This window comes from Magallana gigas, chromosome 6 (genome assembly GCF_963853765.1).
Source record: "Magallana gigas chromosome 6, xbMagGiga1.1, whole genome shotgun sequence".
NCBI classification, from domain to species: domain Eukaryota; kingdom Metazoa; phylum Mollusca; class Bivalvia; order Ostreida; family Ostreidae; genus Magallana; species Magallana gigas.
The window spans coordinates 3640767-3659652 of NC_088858.1; the positions used below are offsets into that span (position 1 = coordinate 3640767).

Consider the following 18886-nt stretch of genomic DNA (forward strand, 5'->3'; position numbering starts at 1 on the left):
CGAGACAAAAAATATTGTTTCAAAGAGATCAGGGATGTGAACAACCAAACTTTAAGTAAGATTGACTTATGATTGTACAAATGGTTAACATTTTTGTTTAGCTCGGCGTTACTTCCGGTCGTCACAAAAATTACTTCAAAAATTGATTTTCTTTTTCATTCCGTTGTTTTTATTAGAAGTAACGTCTGGATATATCATTCACAATAATTATCATATCCACTTTTTTTCTATGTGAGAGAAGCAAAGTCTTACAGTTGAATTGATACATGTATATTAAAACGGAAGACCTTTTTGTTGCTTTTGCAACAAGTGTCTAGTTTCTTTTTCTTTTTTTGGAGTAAAAAGTATAAAATTGTTTTTTTAAGGAATATATGGGTTTAAAAGAGGCAAATTTTGAGAGATTTAAACCTCAAACAATAAAAACTGTAGAATATGGACTGTTACAATGCACTTTGAAATATTACGCACTTATAAGTGCGTTAAATTTGGGACCATCGTAACGCACTTTGCGTAAATATCGACGATATCAACGCACTTTGAAAAAAAATTGTCAAAAATCTTGAACTTTCAGATAAAATTGGTTGTAAATTTTATTTCTGTTATAACGTGCAAGTCTTACACACACATATATCGTTTGACCTTTAAAATGACGTAAAATTGTACAAAATTTTAACGTAACGTCAGGCGTATTGATATGTTTTTGACGTTAGTCTTACAATGACGTAGGCAACATTCTTTATACAATATAAAATAATTTTTGTAGCCATTCAGAAAGCGCGTTACAACCAGAATTAAATTATTAAGATATAGAATCTATAGAACATTTATTTGTTGACTGTCAAAGAAATATGGCACTACTTGTAAGAATAGTTAAGAAGCAATTTAAATTTTTTGATAACATTTGATGAACAAACTATACTTTCTGGTAAATTCAACAATAAAAATATATAGAGACTACAAAACTTATTAATACTTACAGTAAAACAATTCATTATGCAAGTAAATATAAAAAAGTCCAAAAACTTTCTACTCACATGTTAAAAACAAACTGTCATTGATAGAATACTTACTGAGAAACTAATACTGCTTTCGAATTGTAAATTTGATGAGTATGTAAAGCAGATATTTTGTAATATGTTATAAAATATGTTCATCAAAGCTGCAAGGAAGTTTCAAGCAAGGTTATTATATGTAAATGAAATTATATAAGTTTATAACTATTTACATATATTTGCACACATTTCAGCTTGTCTGTAAATATGTGCCCTTATCAAAGCAAGTTTTTTTTACAATCCTAAAATTTACCTAGTACTTATATAAATAACTGTCTTTAAATCTATCATTGTAATATTCGGAGCATTGTTGACTTTCCGGAAATATATTTTGTTTACGTTTGATAATCCGTTTTTAAATGGTCCCTTCCTTTTCTATTTTTGATAAGCTTCAGTGAGGTTGGTAAAAGTTGACGAAGATAATTTTTTGAATTATTATTTGTCAGTTTGTTTAATATTAAACTTATACACAGACAAGTTGTTGATTTTAACTTTACAGTCATCATTGTGTTATTATATTTTGCCAATGACTATTTGATTGAGAGATATTTACGGATTTCATCGCTCTTGATTGGTATCTGGTAGGATATATGCCATGCGGCCATTGGATGAAATATTAAAATCACGTTTAAAGTTATAATTAGTTCGAATGCTCCATTAAAATTGTAAGTTAAACAAGTTTATTTTAATTATTGAGCCCCCTTTGTAAAGATTAAGAATGCCTAAACGAAAACCCAGTTAGCCGCAGGCCGACGTGCACTTGGAAGTCGAGCCGCGCACCAACCATGGAAAACAGAAGAAGGGTTGGGCCACCAGTGAAGTGCTACAGACCTTGAATCTTGTTCCGGTGGAGCAAGCTGAAGGTACTAATGTGTTGGATAGTGTTAGCATAGAAACGGTGGGTGTCACACCAACACCGATAAACTCCATTCAATTTTCTTTGGGGCACAATGTGATCGATTCATTACGAATGGAAATTATTGAAGGAAAATTTGTAGATCTGGCCTTGTTATTGAAAAATTCAAACATTGAAGATACAGTTAGTGAAAGAGTCCTTGTTGTTGGAAATGATGGTCAAATGGCCAGTATTTCAAGGTCTCTAGTCAAAATTACCTCCATTGAAAAATGGACGGATGCATTTTTGATCTTTGTTAGTGTATTTACATCTGTTCATGTAAGCAATTTTCAAGACATGCTGAAATATATGCATGATGTTAGGACAGGGGCTGATAGGTCGGCAGGTTGGAAGTTGTATGGTGAACAATTCCGGTTTAAAATTGCAATGTATCCTGCTAAGTCTTGGACTTCAGTCGACTGCGTGATAACTGTCTTATGTCCATACATGTGTCAAATAGGCAGTCCTATTCAGCCCAAGACAAGCATCAAGGCCAGGACATCAACAAGGCTTTAGACCACATGGAGCTAATTTCACAAGACCCTCTAGATTTTCAACCCCCAGGCATATTGGTGTTTCAAATAATTATTATCAGCTGACCAACTCCAAGCCCACTTACAAGACAAAATATGCAAAGAAATTAGAGAAAGAAGAGTAATGGGTCCTAATGTTGTTGTGTTGAAAAGTTATTGTTGGTTTAATATAACATAAACTCTTAATTCTTTAAAAAATATCAATTTATTAAAACATAAAGTTAATATAAAGATTTAATACCTATCAGGTTAACATAAAGTTTATTGTTGTCATTGTGTTGGTAGCATGATTGCGGTTTTACCCAGCATGCTACTTGCCCGTCAGGGACAACACATGGAAATGGTGTAGTTGGGCCGAGCCAGTTGTTTGGCAGTCCTGTTGTATATATGTTGCAATATTATGAGAACCACTGTAGCCAATCAACGCCATAACTTAATAAAATGTAAGTCTATTCTTACTGGTATTGTATTTTATATTATTTAGCTCTTTCAGTGGTCTTTAGATAAATGACTTTTTGTTAACTAGTGTTCCCCTCTCTTTACCTTCTTCCATCCCTTCCCTCTCTATATAAAAAATATTCAAACTTTTATGGAGAAACCGCCAATTAAACAAAATATTTGACAGTGCTGTGCATATATATGTCTGTTTGTTGGTGTATACACTTTTATGTAGATTTGCATGTTTATCTAAGTTAAGTGACTGTGTTTATGTCTCTGTCTTTAATAATGTGGTGTGTGATGTGTATACACTGTAGTCTAATATATGTTAAGATATAAGCTTCTATATGGAAGTCTGAATAATAAAAAAATGGCAACATTCGTCTTTCGTTGATCACTGCGACTTTGGTCTCAAGCAATTGATCAATATTTTTAAACATTTTTACATAAATTCAAATGGTCATTATGATTAATAATGACGACATAAACAAAGAAAATATGGCGGAATTTGCACAGGAACCGCTTTCAACTTTACCCGCCGATATTGACTCTGTGCAAACATTTTTCGGATCCTCTGTTACAACAAACGAATTCCGTGGCGTGGCATAACCGTTGTGCAACGAGTCAAAAGTTTGTTCATTGCAGTCTTCCAAACTAAGTTGGACAATCCATCGCGACTGCTCCTTGCCAATGAATCCCCAACATTTGTAAGACCTGTCAGAGAGAGAAGTCGTAATGACAAAAACGCTGCCGTCTTCGCGCTTCTCCGATGACAAACAAAGGTGTTCCACGTTGATAGATTCTGTTGTGTTGATGTCCACCATGTTGAATTTGTCACTTCGGCCAACACTATACTCATTATACGCTATGCAGTAATCCTGCCCTTTCGAATTCCGAATATACAGGTGACCGGATTTGAATCCGAAATCGCCCGGAAGTCGGCAGTTGGTTGTATTTATTTGAGCCCCGTTTATGGCAACGGAATACTGTATGTCTAACAGTACGTCTTGGCAGGTATCGCCGATCATTTTGTCCAGAGGAAACACTGGCCATTTGACTCTTTTTCCGAATTTGTAATGCAGGGTCATTAATTTTAGATGTCTTTTTGTATTCAAAGCACGTCGTTCGAGGAAAGCATCCATTTTCGAAGATATGAAGCAGAGTTAATCTGTAGGCGTTATCCTCTGTTGAGTTGGCTTTCCCTACACATTTAAAGTTGCCTTCGCCGGGCAAATGTATGTTGTCTGTAAATATATCTATTACACTTGATACGCCTTTAAAATCAGTGTGCCATGTGCCTATCAAAAACTCAGGAAAAGAGCAGACGTTTGTTTCGGTATGGCATTTTCCACATGACTTGTGGCAGTAATTCTGGTACTTTGAACAGGCAAGCTCTTGGGTACAGTAGTCAAATTCATTCTCACAGAGATTCGAAACGACTATTTTTTCAAAGTTCAAGTCGACATTTTCTGGTGATTTCGAATAGACATACCCATCGTGAACGACACATTTACCATCGCGAAAAATGTACGCTCGTTTCAGATCGGATAAATTTCCCTCAAGCCTCATGCACACAGGAAACCGTCGATTATTGGCCAAAACTACGTAGGTGTAGTTATTTTCTGCTGTTATGTCTGTCCACGAGGCCAAGCATCGGAAATTTTCCTCCAGATTGTAATCGTTATCCAGTTTACACTCCTTGGTTCTGAAATCCAACGTAACGCCGTCGCCACCTTCACATTCACTTTCTAAACGAGGTGGTATGCCTGAAGAACCACAGATTGACTTCATTTTGTATGCAAATTTCAAATTATAACCCCCAGAGAATGGACATTTTACTGACGGATTATCCTCAAGAGGATATCTTACAAACGGACGACTGTTCAAAAACATACTCTGTTCAGAACAACTTTCTTTACTTTTCAGTGTTGACGAAATCGATTCTCGAATCTGAACAACAGAATCAGACCTTTTTATAAACTGCATGCAAAGATAAAATACTTTTTTCCAGTCACCATAAAACCGGTCTTCAACTACAAAATAGATTGCCTTTTCACGATCTATTATTTCGTCACAACGTCTCTCGGCTCGAAATTCATATCCCATGAAGTTAATTCTATCTCCATTGAAAAACATTTTTTGCAGAATCATGATCTTCAGTTCCGCTGCGCCATAACTTTTCTTGATCCAAGTCGGGAAACGTGCAGTGTTGATTCCGAGGTTGCGTACTGACGCGTAGAAATTGAAGAAACAAAAGAACGACAACTGAGAAGCACCGGTCCAAATACGTTTTCATGCTTATTTTCGTTCTTCGGAATCTGAAAAAAAAATATGAATATAGCATCTTTCTTTCGATTTTGCGCTTTTATGAATCTAGATGAAGAGAAAAATATGTTGCAATTCCTATGCTAATTTTCCCTAAAGGAGTTGCAGATAAAATAGAAAAATCAAAGTTACAGAATTCGATGTAAATCTTTTTTTTTCATGCATCGTTATACATAAAGCAGTGTAGAATTTTATTTGGAAAGTTTGTACTAACTTATTTAAGACCATGAAATAAATTTGAAAATGGTTACACAGACAAATGTGGCAGAATTCACGCTATATAAAAGGGGAATCCTCATTATTGTGAAAAAGTGCCTCCTTGAAACAAAATTAATTTAATCTTAACGTTTGGAGTAAGACAATTTCTTGAAAACTGCCATTTCCGATTTTTGTTTCAAAGAGGCATATTTTTAATAAATCTGACTTTTGAAAAAAATCATTAATAGCTTTGAAATCTAAAAACTACGTATTAAATTTTCCCATCTTAAGTCATGTCTAGGATAGTCGAGTGGTAACGCAGCTAGAATAGATTAAAACCGTGTCATATATTTTTGACTGGGTTCGAATCCCGAAAAAGTTGGATTTTTTTTTATATTTTATATCTTTTAATCGCATGGAAAGGTAATGTGTAGAGATAATTTAAGAATGTCAGATTCAAGTTATTTAAACTCTTGTTAATGTAATAGTTTGCATGCCTGCTTATTTTGTTTTCAACATTACTGTCCGCGTTATAAACTTGAAAAACATTTTCTTCTGAACAAAAGATTTTAAAACAATGTACTTAGTATGCATCAATGTAGAAAGTTGATTGTTCACCCTTTTTATGAAATAAACTGATCTGCTGATTTCAAAGTTATACTTGCACAGGTTGTTAAAAGCAAACAAAATCAACAGTTTGGAAAGTTTGAATCGGTGATGAAGGAATAGGTTACTGAAAATTTGTACGGAAAATTTGTACTTGTTTTACTAGACTTAGCGTTTATTTAGATACTATAAAAACATGGATGATTATAATTACAACTCTGACGGTTTTGAAGAGCCAGAATAAGATTTATTCATGTATCTCAAGAATGCTATTTTAAACACTCTGGGCAGTAGATATCAAATTGAGATATGTTAACATTCGAATACAGAAAACATGTATATGGTTATCTTTCTAACTGTATTTGGTGGCTGCCGTGTTCGATAGAAATGCGCGTAAAATGTTTGTTTATTTTGCCTCCGTAGGGAACATACCCGCTATGCAAATATAGTCGTCTACGTAATGTGTCTATATTTAGATGTGACTCTCAAGCGATACGGATATTTAAAGGCCCTTATCACGTTAAGGAATAGTCCCACTGTTTTGCAACACATTCTTTGTCTTAAAATACAAATATTTACATTCTACTGTGTTTTTCCATTAAATTCCGTGATGTTTAAATGCCTCTAAATGCAACAAGTAGTCAAAGGTCAAATTGACGAGTTTTATTATGACGTCACAAACGTTGAACGCTGTAAACTGCAACGTCACAAGCGAAAATCAAAGTTCACGCTTGTGGCTGTTACTGTGGCTCTTCCATTAATATTAACTTACCCTTAGGATAAGATAGGAATTTTAAGGTATGAATCACATTTGCAGACAAGGCAAGAAGTTAAAAAAATGTAAATATAAGCATTAAATCATGATTTTTTGAAGTATACACTCTCATAACTGCAGCGGTGTGTGCATACAAATTTTCATAACGCGCTAACGCGCGTTACTCAATTTGTATGCACACACCGCTGCAGTTATGAGAGTGTATACTTCAAAAAATCATGATTCAATGCTATATTATCTTAATGGTCCCAATTAACCACAATCAATTTAACATCTTATTGATACCATTGGGTGTAGCTGGAACGGAAGTAGGTACTAAAAACACAACACAAAAAGGAAAATAACGAGTTGGTTGTACGTTTTTTTATGGTAAATTTTAATATATTTTCAGCAACATGTATTGAAATTTAACATTTTACTATTATTATTATTGAGAATAAAGATCGTTAATGGTTACATTTCTAACGGTAATTGTTCGGTCATTACCATAGTATGAAGTAATGGAGAAGACATTAAATTGTACATTTCAAGGTAAATAGCATCGTTTTTGAACGGGGTTGGACGAGGAGGGGGGAGGCAGACTCATCCAAAAAATATTGACAAGCAAAAAAAAACCAGCAACCCCAAAAAACAACTTTCCAAAATCTTCAATTAATCTATAACTTCAATTGAACTCATTTCCTTATCATCATTCTAATTTTGTTTACATACTCATAAAAAAGTGGGGGGGGGGGGATTCATGAAGTTTTTTAATATCATTGTGTTTTAATGTCATTGTATGATGTTTTTCTGCCACATTCCACATGTATGTATAATAAATACACACACAAAGTCTTTTTATTTGACGCAGCACATATATTCAAATATATCATTTATATAAAATTTCATTCAGGTCTTTAGTATTAATTTCAGGGTCTTTAGTATGTCCCGTATATATACACCGACCCCGTTACACTCTTGAAATGTGGGACACCCACAGAAATACCATACTATGCAGTTTGAAAAGAATGAAAAACTCCGAAATTGTCCGAAAAGATTATAGTCTCGATAAAAAAGCCTCTAACAAGGCAGTCTTTGACTACTTAACATTTACGAGTAACACAAAAATATGTAATATTTTATAAAAGGCATTGAACATATTTCTAAATGCAAATTTACTTTCAGTTCATAGAAATAAGCATTATTTAATTCTATAAAAAAAACAACTATCCGGCAGAAACGCAGATACAATATTTAAATGTTTATCAAATAAAGGACCGCCTCCTGGCGGCCCGTTATAAAAGACCAGTTTGTTTATGCGAACAACAAAGATGCACTTTTGTGTAATTATCATACCGTAGACTATTAATAAACAAAATGCATCACCAAAAAATCACACATCTTACTTAAGTGTAATAAAAACCAACTCTATTGTAGCTAATAAGTTTCGTGAATATCTAGCATATGTTTTTAGGGGTCATCTCAAAATGCAAGTATGTTTACGTACTATTGGTATATAACGCTTATGGCATGGTGAAATAAAAACCTTCGCCAGCAAGATTCACATTATTGACTGAATATTAAACGCAACTGCTTTCATGAAGCAAAACGTCATGAGAAATGTTTACCCAATCAGAGGCAAATTTATTCTGAAAGGTAAAAGTTAAAGGTTAGGTAAGCAAGTAACACTTCCCGCGCCACCAAGACGAGGCAATTTGGAAATATTGCCTCGTTGCGTGGACCCTGAGGTCAACGCAGAAAATATATAAGCGAAGTTAAACCGGATACTATGGGGAAATTCAACCTGCGCATGAGCTAGCCTGGTTCCTGTGCGTAATGGGTAGCTCAGGGAACAAGGCTAGCACACATTTATCTGAATCGGGATCGGGATTCATGCCATATGTGTGCATAGGTTCAAAGGCGCTGTAAAGTTGTCGGTAAACAGTACAGAAACAAAGCATAGGCGTCGGAACCGGGGGGGGCTAGGGGGGGCTTAGCCCCCCCCCCCCCCCCCCCCCCCACACTTTTTTGCAAAGTTATACCTAAGCATTAGAAACATAGCATGATAGAGGGTTCAGCCCCCCCCCCCCCCCCCACTTTTTCTCGCAGGATAGAGTATTGTTCCTAAATTTACCTTGAAAGATTGAAAAGTTAGATTCAGAAGCATACTAGCCCCCCCCCCCCCCCACACACGGATTAGGAATTTCATGATTTGGGGGGGAAAAAAATTTGGGTAAGTATTTTTTTTTTTTGGAAGTATAGGTACCCTCCCCCCCCCAAAGTATAAAATTAATTTACACAAAGCTGTCACTGCATAGTTAACAAAGTAGTGCAAATCGTAATGTGTGCGTAAATAGTATATTCGCCGAATGTCTGATACTATACATGCAAACTTCATTCATAGATAGATCATAATTATTTTAGAAGTATGAATCCTTTAGATTCTGAGTTAAAAAGTCAGGGCTATACATATACGTAATACAACGTACAAATTTAGTGGGTAAAAGCAGGGGGCTAGAGTGGGTGGAATCTCTGATAATTTTAAGGCGTTCACGTTTTCGTTGGAAACACATGCATATGGTCCACGTATTGTAGTCATTTTTGAAAGGACAGCAACTTGTTTTCTTATAGCTGAGTTGGTTACTGGTAATATCTTTCGAATACGATAATATTACTTTAAGGTTAAATTTATGCATTTGAATATTGGTCTTACAGTATAATGATACCATTTTGTTTTTCAGAGACTTGATATTCGGGTTATCAAATGATACAAAAAATACGATAAAAAGAATAACAAAGTTAGAATATATTCATTGAAAAGAAAGGAAAAGATTTTTAAGGACTATATATGATGTGGGCCTAAAATGGCCCCCTAAAATGAACATCATCATTTTACTATAATTCTTAGTTTTCTTAGTACAGATATGTATGTGATGTGTTTACATAATATTCATTTTGGTTCAAGTGCCCACCGTTTAGAAATATGACACCGTAAAGACAACCTTTCCCGCCATTTTTGCATTTTTAGCATAAAACTGCTTGTTTTCAAGCAGGTTTTCCTTCCGAAAACATAGAGCGCACGCTTGAACCAACAAAATATTTTAATCTAGCCAAGACTAATAAGGGACAAAAAAATTTACCTTGTTCAAACATGCCCTCTATATTTCCCATTCATAAATAGATAAGAAAAATGTCAAATTTTTGGGTGATTTTGATTGAATTACAGAAATTGCGTCACTTCTGACGTCATATACTGCCATAGAGTGCAAATAAATCAAATAAAAAGATGAAAAATACTAGTATACTTTATATCAACTCTTCTAAAAAATTAGTTAACATTTTATTGTACCCGAAACACTTAAAAAATGGCGAAGTATGGGGGCCAAATTAACTCATCATATATAGTTCAAATTTGTTTCCAAACCAGGAATTTCAAAGGCCAACTTGTCGAAAGAATTGAAATTTTATTGAGATTACTTACATTTTTTTTACACTGAATAAAAAAGAACAAAGGATTCCATCCTTCACCAATATAAGAGAAATGGTGTAACACCCAGTTTCGATATTTATGTCATACGCAACAAATTAAATTATAGGCTTTTATTTATGAGCTTTTTCAAAATCCATTTGATATGAGCATGATTGATTACATAATTTCTACGCTAAATTGACATAATGTAAACCTATTACATACTTGAAAGCTGTTATAACATCGGAATGAACGGATTAACATAAGGGAGAAGAGGACAATGGGCATCTGTACGCTGATGAATGACAGGATGATTCGTCAAAGACGTTTATAGTAGATAGAATATTCTGAGCTCAATTTCAGTCGTACTGGGATTCAGCATAAATAAACTAAGATATTTTTTTAATCAGTAACACCCCTGCGAATGTTATTGTAATTTAAATTTTAGACCACGTGGTTTTATTTGACCCTTTCAGCTTTGCAGTAAAAATTCTTTTAAACAAAAATCCAACTAGCATGTTGGCATATCTCTGCCCCTTGTATGCAAGTTATTTTTCTATCAAATATGTCGACATGCAAGATAAATATGTTGACATGCCAGAAAATAATCATAAAAATTCTTTATTAACTTCTATATCTTTTTAACCCGACTGATATAAACTGCGTAATGTATTGTAAAGATCTATCTTAATATAACATTTTTAAATAAATAAGTCAATCAAATATTTCTTAGCATGAAAAAATACGCCACATATACCTTTAAATAATAATATCGTTTATTTTATTACCATAATTATATTACTTTCATGATTATTGTTTGTTAGCTATCACACAATCTCTTTCACTTATTTATTGTGTACTATCGTGTGTGCCTTTTCTTTTTTTTAATGAGAGAACGGTCATGCAACACCTGCACCATATTTCTGATCCCACTCGTGTAGACTCTGTTAAGCACAAATTTGTACACTATTTGCTAGTAGGTAAGACTGGTACATGAAGCAGTATTTGTTACGGACATTAAGAGCTATATACTCCTGTTTCGTATCAAGTACAATGTATAGTGATTTTAATTTAGAGATCGGCTGAACACAGTAAAAAATAAGGTAATTTAAAAGTCGAATATCTTAGATACTAGTATAGACCAATCCACACTTTGCAAAAGTTTTTCCCCTTTGCGGGGTCAACCCAAAGGTCAAAAGGGAAAAAACAACTTTTCCCTTCTTTATTCAACCAAATATTTGGGTGTCCTGTGAAGAAAACTCTTGGAATTTAATGTATTCCTTTGATGTGTGGGTTGCCCCAACTTGGGGCAATAAATTTCACAGCGGAAACGGATTCCTAATGCCAAATGATGAAGTTACAACCCTCTAAACTACAAAGGCTACTGTGAGAAATATATGGGTTTTTCCCCAAAGATGGCGGCCAAGGGACATAACTTTTGTAAAGTGTGGAACATAACTTTTGTAAAGTGTGGATTGGTCTATAAGGTAACCCATATCTATTCTAAAACACGTGCATGGTGAACGTCCTTGATACTTAAAAAGTCTTGCTTACTGCTTATCATATCCCATAATTTGCGAATATAAATGTTGGCACAATAAACATGCATCGGGTTATCCAATCGCAACTTCTCGGGCCTTTCCGGCAAGCTCGGAAAAACACCTCGAATGTATTACCTAAGCGTCCATGACAACCCCCCTTTTTAAAAAACTTGATATAAATACAACACTGTTTACCATCTGTTGTGATGTGAGCTATACTTCATTAAAGTAAGCGATATACCCTAAAATATAACACAGAAGCGATGCACATGGCTGTCTAGCCGACTCCATTTTGTATAAAATTCTAACATCCGGTGATGTTAATACATTCGAGGTGTTTTTCCGAGCTTGCCGGAAATGCCCGAGAAATTGCGATTGCGGGTTATCTTTTTATGAAAAATATTGATAGCTCCCATTGCCTGCACTGTTTCGGAGATGACGTCGATGACGTCATGGTGTCAGCAATAAGTAAGGTGTGGGAATCCATTTCATTCAATTCTTTGAAGAAAAAAAAATTCATTTTGGCCCCGTTCATGTACAAGTATATGAGAGAGAGAGAGAGAGAGAGAGAGAGAGAGAGAGAGAGAGAGAGAGAGAGAGAGAGAGAGAGAGAGAGAGAGAGAGAGAGAGAGAGAGAGAGAGAGAGAGAGAGAATTTTTTGAACTATGTTTAAGATTATCATCTCATATGCAATACTTAAACCAGAAGAAATCACAGGGGCTTGGTTGTTGGATAGTGAATTTCTTAATTATTTGTTCCCGAAGAAAAAATTGATTTAAATTGGTAATCTTATGTATATTTCTGTGTATTGCAATAAAAAAATTCACTGAAAGCCCCCGTTTCAGTCATGTTAAAAAAGGTGTATTCAATGTACATTAAAAAAAGTAAAGGGACGACACTCGCCATCTTGGATTTATAGGGGGTCCTCGTTTCAAGCTATGTTTTAAACAAGTTCTTCCGTTTCTCCAACGATTTCTGACGAGATCTAGGTTGGAAAATGTTAAAATTACTTATTCCTATCGTCTGACTACATACGTACGCTGCATAATAAACACATCGTTCCGAAATGTACTAGATACTCGCCAAACTTATCGAAAGCAACGGAAGTTGATGCAAACTCTCCATGTAATCACTGAGGAGATCCGAAAGCTTTGGATAAACCAAGAGGAATATCTTTTCGCGGAATTTTTGATATCTCTAGATTTATCATACATTTTCGGAACATCTCAGTGATTATATAGAGAATTTACGTCACTCAAAAGTAAACTACATAGAAATATACATAAGATTACCAATTTAAATCAATTTTTTCTTCGGGAACAAATAATTAAGAAATTCACTATCCAACAACCAAGCCCCTGTGGAAGAAATATTAGGAAAGCTGATTTGGATCATTATCAACTACAGTGTATTTCTAAATAAACAAAGACACCCAACAGCGAAATAAACTGGTGTGTGCAAGCGCGCACACATCTCGAATTTCTTTTCATGCACACATAAAAATCATATACCGTCCACAAAGGACACTTATGTTTACAAAACTGTACATCTAAGATACATGCATTGTTATAAAATTAAACTTACCCTAAATTCTGCGTACTGTCACAGTGTGCATGAGCACATGAAATAAGGCCAAGGACAGCGGTAATGTCCTCATTATATAACTAAAAATATTTTGGTGTATGATTCAACTGAAACAAAGGCACGAAGCATCAGGATGGGCCGATGGGGGGACTGGCCCCACTCCCCGTGTTTTCTCGCTGTAAACATTTTTTTTTAATTATCATGACCCTGGAAATTTCATATTCCAGATATGGGGCCCTCGATGTTTTCGAGGCCGATGTTTAAAATCACATTATAATGAATAGTGTACTATAAATAGGGACCTGAATCTCAAAAACTAGAGATGGCCACATAATTATATTTGACAGTGGTAGTGGTTAACCACTAGAAGATGACCCTGAAAATTTCAGCCTCCAGGGTAGGGGCCCTCAATGTTTCCGAGCCCGATGTTTAAAATTCCATTATAATGAATAGTTCTGAGAAGGGACCCATATCTAAAAAACTAGAGATGACCACATCACCATATTTTCACAGTGCCAGTGGTTTACCACTAGTAGATGACCCTGAAAATTTCAGGCTTAGAAATTTTGAATTGCGAACTGCGTTCTAGAATGCAGTTCAATTTTAAATTGCGAATAGCGAACTGCCAAAAACGTTCCAAAACCCGATTGCCCCGAAATATTTTGGAACAGAATTTAGACGTGGATTGAGATGAATGTTGTCGTTGTTGTTGTTTATGTTTTGATAGGGGTTAATATTTGTTCGAACTGATTTGTATTGCTTTTACATGCTTTGCTTATGTTTTTGCTTTTATTTAACTTGGCTTACTAGTATTATTCCTTTTATGAGTAGTACTTGGGGGAGGGGGTACCATGGTATTGTTCCATTGCTTTTCTAGGTAAAAAAAAAAAAGACGACCACGATGTATAAATATGTTTATTTCAAGAAAAAAATTATATTAAGTACAATGTCCCTCTTTATTATTTCATTTTTAAAAATGATCTGATCCCGATACAAACTATCATATAAAAGATTCTTGTATCAGATGGATATTATTTCATCTCAGTGTACTTAATCGATCAAAATCTCAAGAATGGTAATAATATCTGGATTGTGTTCGTGGTAAGATTTCTCATAGTTCATATAAAATCATGTGTTACATCTTGCAGTAAAGCAGGTAAGATGATTTTGGAAGTGAAATGGTTTACTTTCATCAAGTATCAGTCACGTGCTTTTCTGGCAAATAATGGCCAATAAATCTTACAGTGAGTACAAGATATAACATTTCCACTTCCATTCAAACAGCCAATAGAACGTAGTTGGATTGACCAAGATGGATTATTGGAAATTCTCTCGTAGAAATTTAAAACATCTGGCAATTGTATTTTGGGGTTGTATTTGTCAAACTAAGATGGTTGTATGTTCAATTGATAACCTATAATTAAATTTTCATGCATTATGGCAGTGAATAATCAAAATGGAAAGCATCCATAATCGATACTGATTCGTTTTTCAGAGTAATTTGATCATGGCATGATATGTACTCTTTCAATATATATAATTAATATGCCATTTAGAAATACAGAAGGAGGAAATTTAATTTGTGTTGAGCAATGTCTTTCGATTAACTGCAAAACGCTCACACAAAGAAAGCACATCATTTTAATGAATTGGACTTGTAAACTGTGGTAGGGTGGACTTCGTATATCGAGCCTACCTGAACACCCTGGGACAGACAGGGTTGTCCGCGGGCACTAAGAGTCGATGATATATAGAACATTTGTCATTCTGTGGACCCTGGTCACTCTTGGGAAATTAATACAAGAGTTATCCAATACTTCAGAGGGACCCGGCCCCTATGTTTGGTGGCAACATAGACATGGAACCTTTCATCTGACCTTGACTAGCTACAATGGAACTACACAAAACCGAATTACAAATTTTCAGGCAAGCTTCGTAAGCTCGGGTTTACTATCAAAATATTTAATCTTCATTTTTCTTTTCTAAACTTGTGATACTTTTTATTTCATTGCATATAGTGGCTATGTATATAGGACATTTGTCTTTTATGTATGAGATTATCTCGATAAAATTCCATCTTGAGGTTTAGTACACAAAAGGATCATTAACTATTACCTTTGGGAGTAATGACAACCCTGATCATCCGCTTACCACATTAATTCAGGAAGAGTTCTTCAGTTCAATCATCAAATACAGGCGACTGATTATGGAGTCTCATGATTGTAGTTCTCAAATGATAACAAAAAAGTCACAATTCCATGATCGATTTTACAGTTACTAAATGTCATCTATCAAACCAGTCCCAGGTCGCACATTTTAAGTGTCTAGAATGATCAACATACTTGTATACTGAAAACTATAATCACACTATCATGTTTATTTAAATATCTTTAAACATTAGATATTTACATTCAGTGTATATTTCCCCTTATGTTTGCATTGGAAATCTGCGACGTTCAAATTCCATATTAATACTCTTAGCCTATCCATGCACCATGACCACAGGTATAAACGCCATCACATTTATTATTGTAAGATTAAATGAAACCTTACATTCCCAATATGAGGAAAAATAATCATTTAATCATATATCTACTCGTTTTTAAACAAAGGATTTTTCCCTACAAAGTTTCTGGCACTAAATTTTTTGTCGCGGAATCGAACTAAATAACATGTTTATATTGCTGTTCCGTGTATGTTTCATATCCCTTACTAAGGGCGTATATAAAGGCTTTAAAGTGATAATACACAAATACTTAATGCAAATAAACATCAATATGAATATAATTATAAGCATTGAATACCTATTTTTGGATGTTGTCGGTCCTATAACACACCAATCGGTGCAGCTAACGCGGTATTCAATTTGTCTGCACAGCCTTGGTGATTACAAATATAGTCATGCCACTTAAAGAAATCACTCTAGTCAGTCAAAGACTTCGTCAAAAATAAAAAAAACACGTTTCAACTATTTTTTTTAAAGATGATAATTTTGTGCAATTGTCAATATGTGATGTAGTGTGTTGTGGTTGAACCATGGTTCAGCAAGCTTCACAGATTGATGTCTCATGACAGTGACGTAGCGATCACCCTTCTTCTCGGACAACACATCTTTTCACACTCTCTCCGGAAAAGTGAGTTAAAGAACGAGTAGATGATCGGGTTAGCACATGAGTTAATGAGATACGATCTGAGGAACACCTGATACACCACTTCACCCCCGTATGATATGTGTTCCCACTCCCCGGGATGAACAGATCGGTGAATGGCCAATGACAGGAAAGGGAGGAAGCTCAGAATGTAGGCCAAGGTCACAATAAACAACATCAAGGTTGTCTTCTCCAGTCTGAGTTTTGGGATACCCGGCGGTGTGTGTACGTCTTTAATCTTCACGTTCCTGATCACAGATAGCGAGTCCACGGTCGTACTTTCTCGGGAGGTCAAATTATTTTGAGAATTATTTGTCCTTGACAGTCGAACAAGAACGTCCTTGGAGTTGGACATATACTGCTTTCGAAACTTCCATCGTTTGTACACTGCGATTCCAATAAACGAATATAACACTGATATTACAGTAAAAATTGTGATGGTTGCAATGCTATGAAAAGCAAAATAAGAGAGAACAAATGGCGAGTTCAGGAACCTGTTCTCAACCAAGCAGTTCTTAGCGAAAACGTTGGTGTCCAACACGGTGGTAAAAGTTCCATACATGACCAGGGCAGGCCAAGTGCTAAATATAGAAACTACGAGGCAAATGACAATCCCAATGTTTGCATGACGGACACTCATGCCCCTTTTGCTGCTGCTACAGATCCTTTGGTATCTGTCTATAGCAATGACAACCATGATGAGCGCAGCGAAAGTGTTGCACAGATAGGTAAAAAACCGAGATAGTTTACAAATAATATTGAAATCAAAATTCATAGGATTTGTCATCATGGCGAGTTCTGTTGGCATGGTAATGAGACAATTAAAAAGATCAACGATTGCTAAAGATAAGATAAAAACCTTTGACGAGCCTTTTTCTTTCCAGCGGAGGTACACGTAGCAGACGAGAGAGTTTCCCGGGATCCCTATCAATAATAACACGCACGTGAACACAATAGCTGCGATGTTCTCCTGTAGTTTATGCTGGATGACGTAATCAAGCGTTATTAATGACGTAGTATTATCTTCCATTTTGAGATGTCCTAAACAACGTTTCGAATTGTTTTTATCAAATAATCTGTGGGGAGCTCCGATTCGGTGGCACTGAATCCTTTAAACATGGATCATTTTACTTGAGATGTTAAACATTTGCTCTGTCAACTAACAGCTGCGAAGACAAATGAATCCAGATGCACAAAATAAAGTAGACAACTTCACGATTATCTTTTAATTTTTCAGCAAAGTTTGCATCATTTCCTCTTTTCTTTGATGAAGCTTTGTTCTCATCACTGTAGGCGCTCGACCCAATGCCGCACAGGGAGCGAATGGGTATAGTGTCGATTGTCATGTGAACAGATCGATACCACAGGCCGCTAATGCAACAAGGTTTTAAAAATTATTTTCCATAGCAAAGATTGATGAAATTGATCATACTCGTTTGTTTGTACATGGGCATTAATAGTGTTAAATTCTTCTGTGATTTTCTGTTAACTCAATAGGGGTCCATTAAATACTTATTGTCTTGCGCCATTGTTATTGGACACAGTCGTTCTTGGTGGACTCACGTGACACGTAGTTTTGTTTGTTTCGTTTCATCATCTACTTACTTACATCCAATAAGTATTGTCTGGCAGTCACAAGGTCACAGAACTTGACCTACGACCCCTGGTTGTTGATGTCAGGTTGAGAGTCTTCATTAAATTGTGTTGTAAACATGTCAATCGCTGGCAGACGACATCCGTGTATCAGACAGCTAAGTCGGGCAACATCTGTAGCAACCAATATATATTGTTTAATTCATCATGTTGAACTTCATCTCAAAGAATCAATAAATTATTTGCTCTGCTTGATTTTGTTCTATTGTATTCTAATAATTGACGAAAGATTTAAAGGGGCATGGTCACGATTTTGGTCAAAAATGATTTTTCCGATTTTAATATCTACGATGCCTCAGAAAGGCATTTTAAATAGTCAACCGAAATTGGAGTGTCATTTGTTGATTTATAGGCGAGTTACAGAGAATGGAATTCTTCGCCATGTAAACAAAGCGTTTGTTTACATTTTGAACGTTGAAGTAAAAATTTCAGTTGTAAACCTAAAACGAATGTGTTAAACGTTAGGACTTGTTTATCTATGCTTAGAATAAATAAAAAGATGGACAAATAAGCTGGAAAAGGATTTTTTGCTGGTATATTGAACCTATGTAAACAAAAACAGGGCACAAACCTTGTTTACATGACAAAGAATTGTGAGTTCTGTATCTTGCTTATAACTCTGCGAATGATTCTCAAATTTTATTTGATCATTCGAAACGCATTTCTAAAGCATGGTAAATAATAAAAAC

General features: G+C 35.2%; 2 protein-coding genes across 7 annotated transcripts; both read right to left on the reverse strand.

Moving 5' to 3' along the window:
• Positions 1-2666: 2666 nt before the first annotated feature.
• On the reverse strand, positions 2667-13555 carry LOC105346151 (uncharacterized). Its single transcript, XM_034468760.2, has 2 exons — positions 13396-13555; positions 2667-5236 (listed from the first exon to the last, which is right to left on the reverse strand). The coding sequence occupies exon 2, from the start codon at positions 5067-5069 to the stop codon at positions 3777-3779; it is 1293 nt and encodes a 430-aa protein (XP_034324651.2). The 5' UTR covers positions 5070-5236; positions 13396-13555; the 3' UTR covers positions 2667-3776.
• A 741-nt stretch (positions 13556-14296) lies between these two features.
• LOC105346149 (cholecystokinin receptor type A) lies at positions 14297-18311 on the reverse strand. 6 transcript variants are annotated; one of them, XM_066088355.1, is made up of 3 exons: positions 16200-18311; positions 15547-15623; positions 14297-15281 (listed from the first exon to the last, which is right to left on the reverse strand). In XM_066088355.1, the coding sequence occupies exon 1, from the start codon at positions 17572-17574 to the stop codon at positions 16462-16464; it is 1113 nt and encodes a 370-aa protein (XP_065944427.1). In that variant the 5' UTR covers positions 17575-18311; the 3' UTR covers positions 14297-15281; positions 15547-15623; positions 16200-16461. The 6 variants fall into 6 exon arrangements, with proteins under 6 accessions (XP_065944427.1, XP_065944426.1, XP_065944425.1 ...); XM_066088354.1 differs by having other exon boundaries at positions 15511-15623; XM_066088353.1 differs by having other exon boundaries at positions 14297-15623.
• Positions 18312-18886: the final 575 nt, after the last annotated feature.